The sequence below is a fragment of the Gavialis gangeticus genome, unplaced genomic scaffold (genome assembly GCF_001723915.1).
Source record: "Gavialis gangeticus isolate Ggan-Ray unplaced genomic scaffold, GavGan_comp1, whole genome shotgun sequence".
Lineage (NCBI taxonomy): Eukaryota > Metazoa > Chordata > Crocodylia > Gavialidae > Gavialis > Gavialis gangeticus.
Window position 1 is genome coordinate 80,483,922 of NW_017728993.1, and position 11,891 is coordinate 80,495,812.

The window sequence follows — 11,891 nt, forward strand, 5'->3', positions numbered from 1 at the left end:
TTGATAAAAAACCAAGAGAAAACACCAAAGCATATAGATATTGAAAATTTATTTTATTATGATGATAGAGGCACTGGTAGGCTTCCTAATTGCTTTAAAATGGCAAATATATCAATAAAACATTGCCCACCTGATCTTTCTCTCTCTCTCTCTCTCTCTCTCTCTTTCTAGTGGTGTTTCATTTTAATCTTGGAAGAATATAGATTTTTGAGAGTTTTAAAGAGTGAATTTGGGATTTATTATCAGATAATTTGCAATTTTTAACCAGGGAACACCAGGATCTCTGCTACTGAGGCAAGTGGCAGGGCCCAGGCAGAGGAGCCTGCTCAGGGCTGACACCGAGGACCCTGCTGGAGGGCAAATGAGGTGGATGATCTCCTGGCCATTTGGGGGCCAAGAGGACATGCTCTGACAGTTGAAAGTGGGCCACCACAATGAGTACATCTTTCAGGCAATAGCTGCCCAGATGACAGGGTAGGGGCACACAGGGCAGTAGTGCCGCACAAAGGCCAACTGTGCAGCCACAGCCCAGTGGCAGCTGGCTCTACTGTAGGGCCCAAGCCAAAGCCCAGACAGCCATGCAGTCCCCATCCAGGTCTGAAAGGCATGCAGACATAGGGCTGCAGGTCCAAGGAGGCAGATGCTGTTGTAGATGGCAGCCCCCACTGCCAGACTGCTACAGTTGGTAGGGTCTGCAGGGACCACTCTAGGTCACAGCTGCCTGCAGCAGTCCAGCTGGCACAGGGGGCTAGTGTCCTCATATGTCAATTGGTCGGGCCTCAAAAGTTCCTAAGAGCAAGTAGCCCTGAGCTGCTTGCCAGGGCAGCTTTTTATACTACTGAGGTGCTGGCCCCAGTCTTCAGCTACCCCTGGCTGCAGATCTGGGAGGTGCTAGGCAGGGTCAGTTCGCCTCAAGTGGCACAACTTGCCCCACACCAAAATGCATGTTCAAGCACGTGTACTGAGACACAAATCCCCAGCACAGACTTGTGCTGCTCCTATTTGAGCTGCTGCAAGTGCACATGCCTGCATGTGTAGACGCACGCAGGGAGGTTATAAGTGCCTCAACTAGGGAAGAAAGTTTGTGGTAGAGCAAAGTCTTGAATCCATGTCTCCCCAGGCCTAGGATAGTGCTGTCACTCAGTAGGGGCCAACCATTTTGGTACGTATGCCACAAGGTAAGCACCCCATGCCCTTCCTGCGTGCCACTATAATCCCCTTCTGCTGCTCTGCTTTCTGCTTCCTTCCCTACCTGCTATTGTGTTTGCTACTCCCACAGCACTTCTGGCACACTTGCCACAGGGTGGCCACCCCTGCTCTAACTAATGGACTATTTATTCTTCCTCTCTACACCTTGAGAAACAGAGGATTGCTTCCTTCCTCAGAGCTCCTTACAGAAAAAAGCTGACCTTTCTAGACCCTGTCTGGCTAACCTACTGGAAAGAAGAAAATAAATTTCATACAGTCATCCAACCAGCTTCATTTTTAAAAGGGCAAAAAAAACCAGAGGAACTGCTAACAAGCCACATCAATATATTTTAAAATGGGCAGAGTCATTCTCCTTTTATTTGCTATCCATTCAAAATTCTCTTCCCTCCCCACACTGTGGTCATTAACATTGTGAACCGCTAAATCAGGATTTGTAATACAATACAATTTTCTCCATCATTTGACATTTTGCAATGTTTGCAATGTCAATCAATTATTAGAGGTAACCCCAGTTTCAGATATTTACAGTGAAGCAGTCTTTTCTTTCAGCTTATTTTTAAAGAGCATAATGTTTAAACAAACAGAACAAAAACAAATAACTCCTGGGTCTCATAGTACAGAAAAATATCATTTCATTATTGTTCAGAACTCAGCTTTGGAGCAGAAAACCTATTACTGTTCCAACACTATTCTATTGTTAAAACAATATTTAGACTAAAAATAAAGAAATGCCCGTCAGATTCCTTTCAAACAATTTTTATTTAACCCTGGAGTAGAATTTACTTTGAACTGTCAGCAGCACACATCAAAAATTTACAATCAGCTGAATCAAACTGCTTTACTGCAGAATAACAGTACCATATTGGTGCCCAGTAGCAAAGCTATAATTAAGGATCTGTCAGCATTTCCATTATAAATACTATTTGCAGGAGGTTTGCAATTCAGTCGTAAACACTGTTACAAGGCTAGAACTTCACATACAAGGTCTCATCTCAGCTGCAATTTACTCTTTAAAATGACGCTTTTAAATTACAGAAGTGTACAAAAAAGCCTTCAAAACCAGACGCCTTACTCTGTAATGCTACCACCTAGAAACATGATTTGAAGGGAAAAATTGAATCTATTTAGTCCTAATGTACTTTTGGTATTTTTGATTTTCTATATATAAACATGGTAACTATTCTAGTATTAGATTTAATATTTACTTGACAGTAAAATACTAATCACTACACCCATTGAAAAAGCTATTAAGATGCACACGAGCATGCACATACACATTATACACTGATCCTGCAATTACAGGCAATCTGTAAAGAAGAAAAAACACGCCCTTTCTTAGTTTTTCTTTATGTACGAATGTGGCCTGAAATTTTCAGGGGGACCATTTAAAAAAAAAAAATCTATGTATTTATGCCATTAAAAATTTGGTCTGTCATTCCTATTTTCCCCTGGTAGACATCATGGAATCCATTATATGGACTCTCCTTCACTGGAAGTTTTCAAGAATAGTCTGAACAGAAATCTGTTTAGGATGTTTTAGAAATATTAGATCTTGCATCTGAGGAATAGATTGGATGAGATAACTCTTGAGATTCCTTACAATCTTATGACTGGGTGGATACCTAGAAAATTTGGGACACTGCAGATGCATAAAAAAGATAAATTGATAGCACAGGCAGCTTCTATTCAGACTTCTTTTTTCCATTTGAGTTAAACAGCTGTTAAAAAGAATACTTCTGTCAAAACTGGAAGTAGAGTTTGGGAGGCTATTATGATTAAAAGGTTCATCCTTGTCTTCACTATCTTAGTTCACCTGTCTGGAGCCTCTAAAGGCTTGTCTAAAATGGTGCTTACCTTGAGAGTTAAATGACTGGTAGTTCAGCAAGATTCACTTAGATACTCTTCAAACAATTTCTTAGTTTCCTTTACCTAGTCGACAGTCAATTTTGTAAGAACTCTATTTCAGTCAAGCGTTAAGCCTGAAACTAGCATCTAATCTACACTACAATATTCTACCAGTACTGAATGAACATATATACAAATCTGTAGCAGCAGTCCCCCACCAGCAGTTACAGCACCTTTTCCAAATGACAAGTTTCTGTCTATCTGGAGGGTGGCTTATTGACACTTCCCAAGGTTCACTTCATACTCTGCCAGCACAGTAGTCACAGGGGAACTGCAGAGACTCCACAGTGCATGGATGTCACGTATACATGTTCCAGTGGCTCAGTGGCAGCAGCCATTGCTGGCCACCAGAACTTCTTCCAGCAGAACCAGCCAAGGGCAGAGAAGGCCCAAGAGTGCTTTTACCAGTATAGAAATGCCAGCCGAGCACATCTAGATGCTTTGAAGGGAAAGAAACATCTAGCTACAAAGCTTCACTTTACACCTAGGTAGAGGAAAACTAGGCTCCATGAGTTGAACAAGCAATCTGAACAAGTAAAAGTCACTCTTTTACCACTGTATCTACCTGCACAGTAGTGGCTATGGCAGGCACAGCTTTGTGTGTCAGAGATGAAACTACTTCACACCTCTGATGCTGCTACACCAGCACAATAATCGACATAGCTCTAAAAGGAGACCAAGAGCAAAGGACAAGTTGTGCATGCAAGTCTTGATGTTGATATTTCTAAGGTCTTGCCCACACTACAAAGTTTTGCTATACTGGCAAACCCTTCAAGCAGATTCAGCTTATACCATCAAAAGCGTTTCCCTGGCACCATATAGTTATACCAGTTTCCTGAATGCAGTAAGTTCCACTGACAAAAGGTTTTGGACTGTTCAAGCTGCAGCTCCACTAGGACTTTTGCCAGCATATCCATGTCAATAGGGGGTGAGTATCCACACATGACATACAAGACAACTAAGCTAAGAAAAAGCTTCTCTCTCCTTCCTGTTTAAAAACTCCACAGCTTTCAAGCCTCTTTATATCTCATTTAAAAAAAAACAGAGAGAGCAATTTCATTTTTTAAAGGAAAGATACAAAATGCACCATATTCATAACAGCAAAATGAGCAAAATTAATAAGCCAATATCAACCTGTGGCTATTCTACCATACATAAAATTCCACTTGTCAACATTGGCAAAATGAGTGCAAAGGATCCTCCCCACCTCGCTGAGGTATAGCAATGAGATTCTACCACTCCTCTGAGTAATATTATATTATTTAAAAGTTAGCTTTGCGATGAAGCAAACAAAAAAAGCAATACTTATAAGTCATAGATCACAACCATGTTTATTCAGACATTTAATTAGACAAGCAAACAGTTTTTTTTAAACACAATATTAAAAAATAATAGGACTTCAATAAATTACTTACCTTCTTCTAGAAAAGGAGGAAACTGATGTAGCTGTGAGGTCTGGTTCCCATTCATCAGCAGGATCATAAAATATATCATCAGCCTTGCTACTACCATTACTCTAGGAGTGGGGGAGAAAAAAAAAAACTCTTTTACTCATGTTATAAGGAAGAATTGAGTATTAATGAAATGTGTAAGTTATTAGTAAGGATTCTATTTTTAAAACGCTCCAAAACTCAGTTCACGTCCTTTTCAAATTCCAGGTTGACTACTGAGCTAACTGAGGATACTTGGTTTTGAAACAAAAAGCTTCTCAATATTTTGTTCAATTCTTAACACTTTCTTTTTACCCATTTTTGCTAAGCTTTATGCAATGTTGAAGAAATGGGTAAGAAAAAAGCTAAGCTTTATGCAGTATAGATACTGGGGAGGGAAGATGCATATACATACATCTGTAGCATTTCTCACTGAAAAACAGTATAAACCATTTACTTTAGGGTTTTTTGTGACCCATTTGACAGCTGTCCACAGTGCAGAATGGTCCAAAATTCACTTTCACCTCAGAATGTATACTAATAAATGCGATAAGTAGTAATCCTATAACTTCAATTCAAATTTTCTACGTACCAAAGAAATCTCATAAAATTAGCACTGGAAAGCTGAAAAAGAGAAGAACTGTTGAGCCTTTTTTACAATCAGTTTTCTTGAGAAAAGATGGCATGTGTCTGAGAACACAAATATGCAGTTACACATCTAAGAGCTGAGAAGTTATTACTCAACTTCTGCTCACTAAACAAGTGCATTGCCCAAGGAAGAATTGAGTAAAAACTAGATACAGGCTTCAGGATTTTCTACACTCTACATAAAAATCACTTATACAGCATTTTCTTGCTTAAAATCTGACAACTTATAGATACTTCTCCTGTTTCCTAGTACAGGAATCAATAAACAATTTTATTTCAAGATGGGAAGCTAAACTTTTATGATTAATGAAGATTTTCTTCAAGTGTTACAAACCTCATAGAGTTCTTTCATTGATGCTAGTTTATACTCAAACTTCTCCAAGCTCCAGAAAGTTGCAATTCCCAGCTTGAGGTTACGAACCTGCACTTGAACAGAAGGCCCAGTGGCACATTCTTTGTCTGCTCCATCATGTCTAAAATTAAAATGAAATCTTGAACCATAATGACCAGGATTAAAAGATTTTTAAAGGATCATTCTTAAGGAAACAGTTTGCCCTACTGTAATAGAAACAGTATTTTTAAAAGAATTGATCTTATTAAACAATACCTTGTGCCAAGGAGTCAATAAAAATAATGTTGGTTCTGGTTTTGTAAAGAAAAAAAAGCCTAAAGGGAAAATATCTTTGTATTATAGTCAGCACCAAGGGGAAAATTCTAAGATGACAAGTACAATCCTGGCTCTTGATAAACCATAGCAGAAATCTGTAATGTTGACTTCTCTGATTGATGTAGATGTGAAGAGGGTAACATAGCTGTGCCAGCATAACTTCTAGTGTAGATGTAGTCATACTAGCAAAACTGTACTTTACTGATTATGATTTGTTTCATTCCAGTGGAAATAGTGGTACTATTGCTAGACTGGTACAAAGGCTACTTCACCTAGTCCTATTTATACAAAGATAATTTTGCCAATCTGGTATACCAGTATAGGTATGCTGACTCCTAGATAGATCTTGTTTTAGATGTAATATTATCTTTTTACATCTGTATTTGATAATAAAATCAGTTTACTCACAATAGATTACAAGTTTAAAGAGGATAAAATCAGTTATAATTTTAGTTCAAGATGGGAAATTAATTTAGGGGAAAAGTTTGGGTTAACAGCATTAAGCAATTCCCCACCCCACCACCTCCACCCCACAAAAGATCAACTTACTATAGCCAAAGTTATGTGGTTTAGTTTTTAAAAAATGCCCTACATTAGGCTACATATTAATTGGATAACTTGAATACTCACCTGCAAAAAACCGTGTGCACTCCTAATTTGCTACCAATTGTATTAGCCTCCTGGATCATCACAGAGAGTTTCAAGGAATTCCAGTTTGGCTGAACTAAATACAAAATACATCATTCACATAATCAAAGATGGCAAAGCAAAATTAAAAAAAGCCACTGAAAAAAGCAGACCTCTGAAATAATTTATTAGACAATATACCCTGGATTTACAATATACTGATAAAATGAAAAGGCAGTTACCACTTTCACAGGATGTTTCAAAACTAAGACACCAGTTAAAAGCATGTTGAATATTTATACTGGACTGATTAGATACTAATACATTTTAATCTCCTCTATTGGTCTTCAGTCTCCCAAGTGCTACTTTCTGTTATTTCTAGTAAAGTTTATCCTGTGAGATAATGGAAAAATCTCTGATGAAGAGCAGTAGGTACACAAACTTGGTGGTTCACTGAGCCATACCAAATGTGATAACAGTACTCATAGCCCTGCCTCAGGCACGTGTCTCAATTACATCCCAGCTAATAAAGATCTTGCAATTTCAGTACTAATGGGACTAAAGTTCAGTACTAATGTTGGAAAACAATAATCTACTAGGATCCAAAATCACCAAAAATGTAACAACCAAGAAGAGGTACTACACACTGGTCTCACAACAATATGTAAATAACTTTCTGCCAGGAGGTATGGCATCTTTATCTGGCTGCTGGAAGACAAGACATACATTCATATGCCCCACAACAGGATTGGATGATGACGTGAAAGTACATTACTCCCCAAACATACTTGTTTTACTTTTATCCTCATTTCCACGATTATGCTGGAGAGTTTGTATTTCTTTAGAAAGTTTCTGCTTTTCAGCCTCCAAAGCTTCAAGAATCTTAGCATGGTGAATAGTATGATCTTCTAGAGCCTGAAAAAGGAGCAGATCCATCCATTTTAACTTATTTTTAAAATAAGCAGAGGATTAAATTCTCCTCCCCATTTTGGTTTTTTTGGTTGACTGGTGTTTAGGTGTTCTGTGATCAATTTCATTCTGGTCTGATATTTCCACTGCATACAGTAATGAAACCTTTCCTGTATAAGTTCTAACAATTTTTTACTGCATACACTGAAGTATCTGGTATTTAAACTGGTGACACAGACACCACTTGAAAAGCAGAGAAGGAGCAACTGTTTGGGAGCCTGCATCAGCTGTTACAATCTAACTGTTGCCTACCTGATCCTGTAGCAATATAAATCGACTAAATTGTCCTAACTTTAACCCCAGATGAAACAGGATAAAAGTTGCAGTGGTTCTGCTATATTTTTTCATTACAGAATCATGCAGACATAAAAGGTAGACTGTAACAGGTGATGTTGGTATTCTTGAAAGGTCTATAATTGTTGACTCTATTCATGGCACAAGATAGCTGAAATGAAGAAAACATTCCCTCTTTCAATTAAGATGTTTAAATGGCTGCTGTTCATTGTACACATTTAAAAATTAAAAACTTGCACTGCCTTCCTGGAATATAATGAAGATGTGACAAATACGAAAATTTAACCCAAAACACGATGCAAAGGTGCTACATTCTAATAATTCTATTTAGTAAGAATTCTTCACTTAGTCTCCTTTCATGCTCAACTTGTGAAACAATTTTGAAAGTAACCTTGCTCACAGATCTTTTTCTAAGCATGTAACATGAAAAAGTACACCTGTCCTTGCACTTATGCAGGAAACTACCACTTCTGGGGAGTTCAACATTTCCCAAGTTTAGGACATTAACAAAGTGGTTGTCATTACATAGAAAAGTGATTCTCCACCTCAAGTGCTGCAGCAGATGGGGTGCCCCAAGATCTTTAAGGGTGTTGCAGGATGCCATGCAGTGTTTGCGCTGTTAGGTGTGCAAATGTGATTCACAAAATAAACCCAGATTTCAAACAAGAATTCATAGTGTTAAAAACATTCTGACCTGCTGTGGTCTGAGTTCTTTACAAAAGAAAAATTGTTCTATTATTTTTCTATAATCAAACAATAAATGAAAACTAAGAGCTGGCATTTTCCCAGGGGTGCCTTAAGTCTAAAAAGCTTGATAATCACTGACATAGACTACAGATGACTTTATTACTGCTCATCTCCTAAATAGCAGCTGATTTAATCAGAGAACAGTTCCAGAGACTAAACAGGATATCAGTCTTCATAAGATCATTTGAAAAAAACTGTTTTTAAAAGAATCAACAAAGTTATACAATTATTTAATGATTTGTTTAAACCTGATTGATTGGACAAAATACATTTTAAAAATGACCTGTTTGGTGGCTAATGTTTCCATTTCCAGGCGCTTCTTGTTGAAACACACTTCTAACTCAAGGTGATGTTTTGCTTTTTCCAGCTCCTGTATTTTGCTTGCAGCCTTCTGGTTATTCATTTCTTGTATTTGTTTCCTATGAGATTCATCTCTCTAGAAAAAACAAAAAGACAGAATGAAGGGTTCCTGGTAAACCATAAATTCCAGCCTACCTAATCTATTTGCAAAAGATACTTTTTAGCAGCTATTTCTTTTTCAATAGGTGGAGAAATAAGGCCACTAAAGTTCATTCACAGTAATCCAGTCCTAACAACAGAAGGGGAAAAGGGGTGGCTACAGCCCAGTCAAAAGCCTTGTATGCTATAGAATTGTTAGCATGGTGATATAGCTGTGATGGTCCAAAATTGTGAGAGAGGCAGTATCTTTTATTGGACTAACTGTACAGTCAGGATAGTTAGACAAGCTTTCAGACTTTGTTTTTGAAAGTTTGTCTAACTTAATCCCAACAATGCAGTTTGTCCAGTAAAATGTATCACCCAAAAATCCTTGCCATCTATCCTATAATACACCCCTGTTATGTTTATTACTTTGCCAGCCTGCATTATCTGTTGAAGCCAGACCGTACAATGCTGTATAATACAGGGGTAATTGACTGCCGATCCTTGGGCTAGATGCAGCCTGCAGAGCCATGCCATTCAGCCTGCAGGAGTCCCCACAGATCTGAACATTTAGTGGTAGGAGAGCAATAGCAACAACTGTTGCTCCACTGCTGCCAAACTTCTAAACCTGTGGGAAGCCCTGCTAGATCAATGTGCGGAAGTGGCCCAGGGCCTGATCCATGCACATGGGGACCAGCTGGAGACAGCCTAGGTCTATAGGAGGTAGCACAGGCCCCCATCTTGTGAGGGGTCAAGTAGAAGTGGCACAGGACCCAATCCCATTACACACTGTCCAATTCAGCCTGTGGAGGGGTCCTGTACTACTCATCCAGCCTACTGCACCAAAAGGAAGTATCACTAATCTAACAGGATACAATAGATTCTTGCCTCAAGAAGCATGCAAATTAGCAATCCAGTAAGAACAATAAAAAAAATTGAACATGAGTGCACTACAGATTAAATGCATTATGAAATGGAGATGAGTTTTTCTAAATGTTTTATCTACTCATACAACATTTGAAATAAAGAAAGATGCAAATAAAATGGTTTAATTATTTCTGATTCACCCCTTTGCAAATGGAAGTACATTAAGCTAATTTGGAAGAAATAACTCTTATTCTAGAGTAATATTGTCCACACACATAGCATACCGAGAATCTTATTTTGCAATTACTCCTTTTGTACATACGGGACAGAGCCTAGCATTCATGAAGTGAGAGGTTACTCACGCAGGACACCATAGAAAATGACATGCTATATCTTTTCATTCGATTATGCAATAGCAGCTTACCAGTTCTGCTTCCAGTGATTTTATCTTGCTTTCATAAACTTTTTTTTGAGATAGGAGTTCTTGCTGAGCCATTTCTTTTGCAATTTGGATACCTTGAATCATTTCTTCCTTAGCTTTCAGTCGTGCCTCCTCAATTTCTGATTCAAGCCTAGAAGGGTGAAGGAATTTCAAATTTAAATATTAACTTTTAACCTGTCTTTTACAGCTCTCTCAGAGAGATTACATTATTCCTTCTGTTAAGAATATATTGCATATCCAAAACCCTTTGATCTTAATAGTCATGAATTTCCTGTTCATTTTAAAAGTACTGGTGTTCTGCAGAGATTCAGTTTCTTAAGGCGAAACATACATGTGATGAAAAATAGGGTAATCATACCATATTTTAGTCTCAACTGCTACATTTTAATCACATTTTACTCCAAGATTTGTTTTATTAAGAATCTTTCACAATTAATATCCACATGAGACCCACAAATAAACACTAGAATGGAAGAACTCAACATTTAGTCAAGGAAGACTGCAGAAATCAAGCATGTAGTCAAGGAAAGGATATTGCACCTTCTGTGGGCCAGTAAAATACCTTATCACCAGGGATCCAGGTTTTCTGTTTGCCATGAAAAAACGTGGATCTTCTCCTTTAAACACAAGGGACAGAGTTCCAGCATGCTTGGGGCTGGGACCAGGAGGAGGGAAGGGGTGGGGAAGTAGGATGCAGGGGGTACCACATGCATGTGTGGTGGCACACATGCAGATGGCAGCCAGGCAGGGTGTTGGAGAACAGCTCCCATAGCTCCCTCCAGGTAAGACTATGGTGGTGGATGGCAGAAGGGGGCACAGGTGACAAAACAGAGGGGGATGTGCCCCCATGCAGGGCTGCAGCCTAGTCAGACTAAGCTCCAGGCAACTGGTCTCCGCAGCCCAGCAGGTGGGACCGCTACACTGCCATGGCTGCCAAGGTGAGGTGCCCCCTGCCCACCTGGCAGCAGTGAGGGCACAACTCCATGCCATTGTGCCTCACCTTGGAGGCCATGCCCCCCCTTCCCCACACACCCACCCACCCCATTCCCTACAGACTCACCCCCTTCCTCACACACTGGGAGGCTGAGGCCTGGGGCAGCAGGTCAAGAGTAAGGAGCACCAGCAGGGCCAGTGGGCTCTGGGTCAGGAGTAAGGGGCAACAGCATGGGGCAGGTCACCAGGGCAGGGCACCAGCATATCAGGGCTGCTTAGTACCACAAAGCAGCAGGGAGGACAAGTTCAGCTGGACCCACATCCTGGTGAGTAAAAGGGGCAGGGGGAGCTCTGATTTTCCATGATAAAAAACAAAAACAAATGTCAAAACATATAGGTATTTAGAATTTATTTTATTATAATGATTGAAGCACTGGTAGGCTTCCAAATTGCTTAAACATTGTAAATATATCAATAAAACATTGTATGCAGCCGATACAGATAGATAGATAGATAGATAGATAGATAGATAGATAACCACACTAATCATATGCAACAAGCTGCACTGATCTATCCTTGTGGTAGAGTCCCATCAGCATCTTGGCCTTTTTGGCTAAGATCAAACAGCATTTTTGGCACCAAGGACAGGGTGTCAAGATTGGCTCTGGCCACCACAGTGCTGGCCTAGTATTACAGTACCTCTTGACCCAGT

General features: G+C 39.4%; 1 protein-coding gene across 1 annotated transcript in view; it reads right to left on the reverse strand.

The window, feature by feature from the left end:
- The window catches only part of KIF14 (kinesin family member 14), a 97,044-nt gene that overhangs the window by 37,099 nt on the left and 48,054 nt on the right, over nt 1-11,891 (reverse strand). Inside the window, exons 17-22 of the mRNA XM_019502055.1 lie at nt 10,229-10,376; nt 8,780-8,932; nt 7,275-7,401; nt 6,490-6,583; nt 5,527-5,665; nt 4,530-4,630 (exon numbers count right to left, since the gene is read on the reverse strand). Coding sequence (XP_019357600.1) covers nt 4,530-4,630; nt 5,527-5,665; nt 6,490-6,583; nt 7,275-7,401; nt 8,780-8,932; nt 10,229-10,376 — 762 coding nt within the window. The remainder of the gene's footprint in view (nt 1-4,529; nt 4,631-5,526; nt 5,666-6,489; nt 6,584-7,274; nt 7,402-8,779; nt 8,933-10,228; nt 10,377-11,891) is intronic.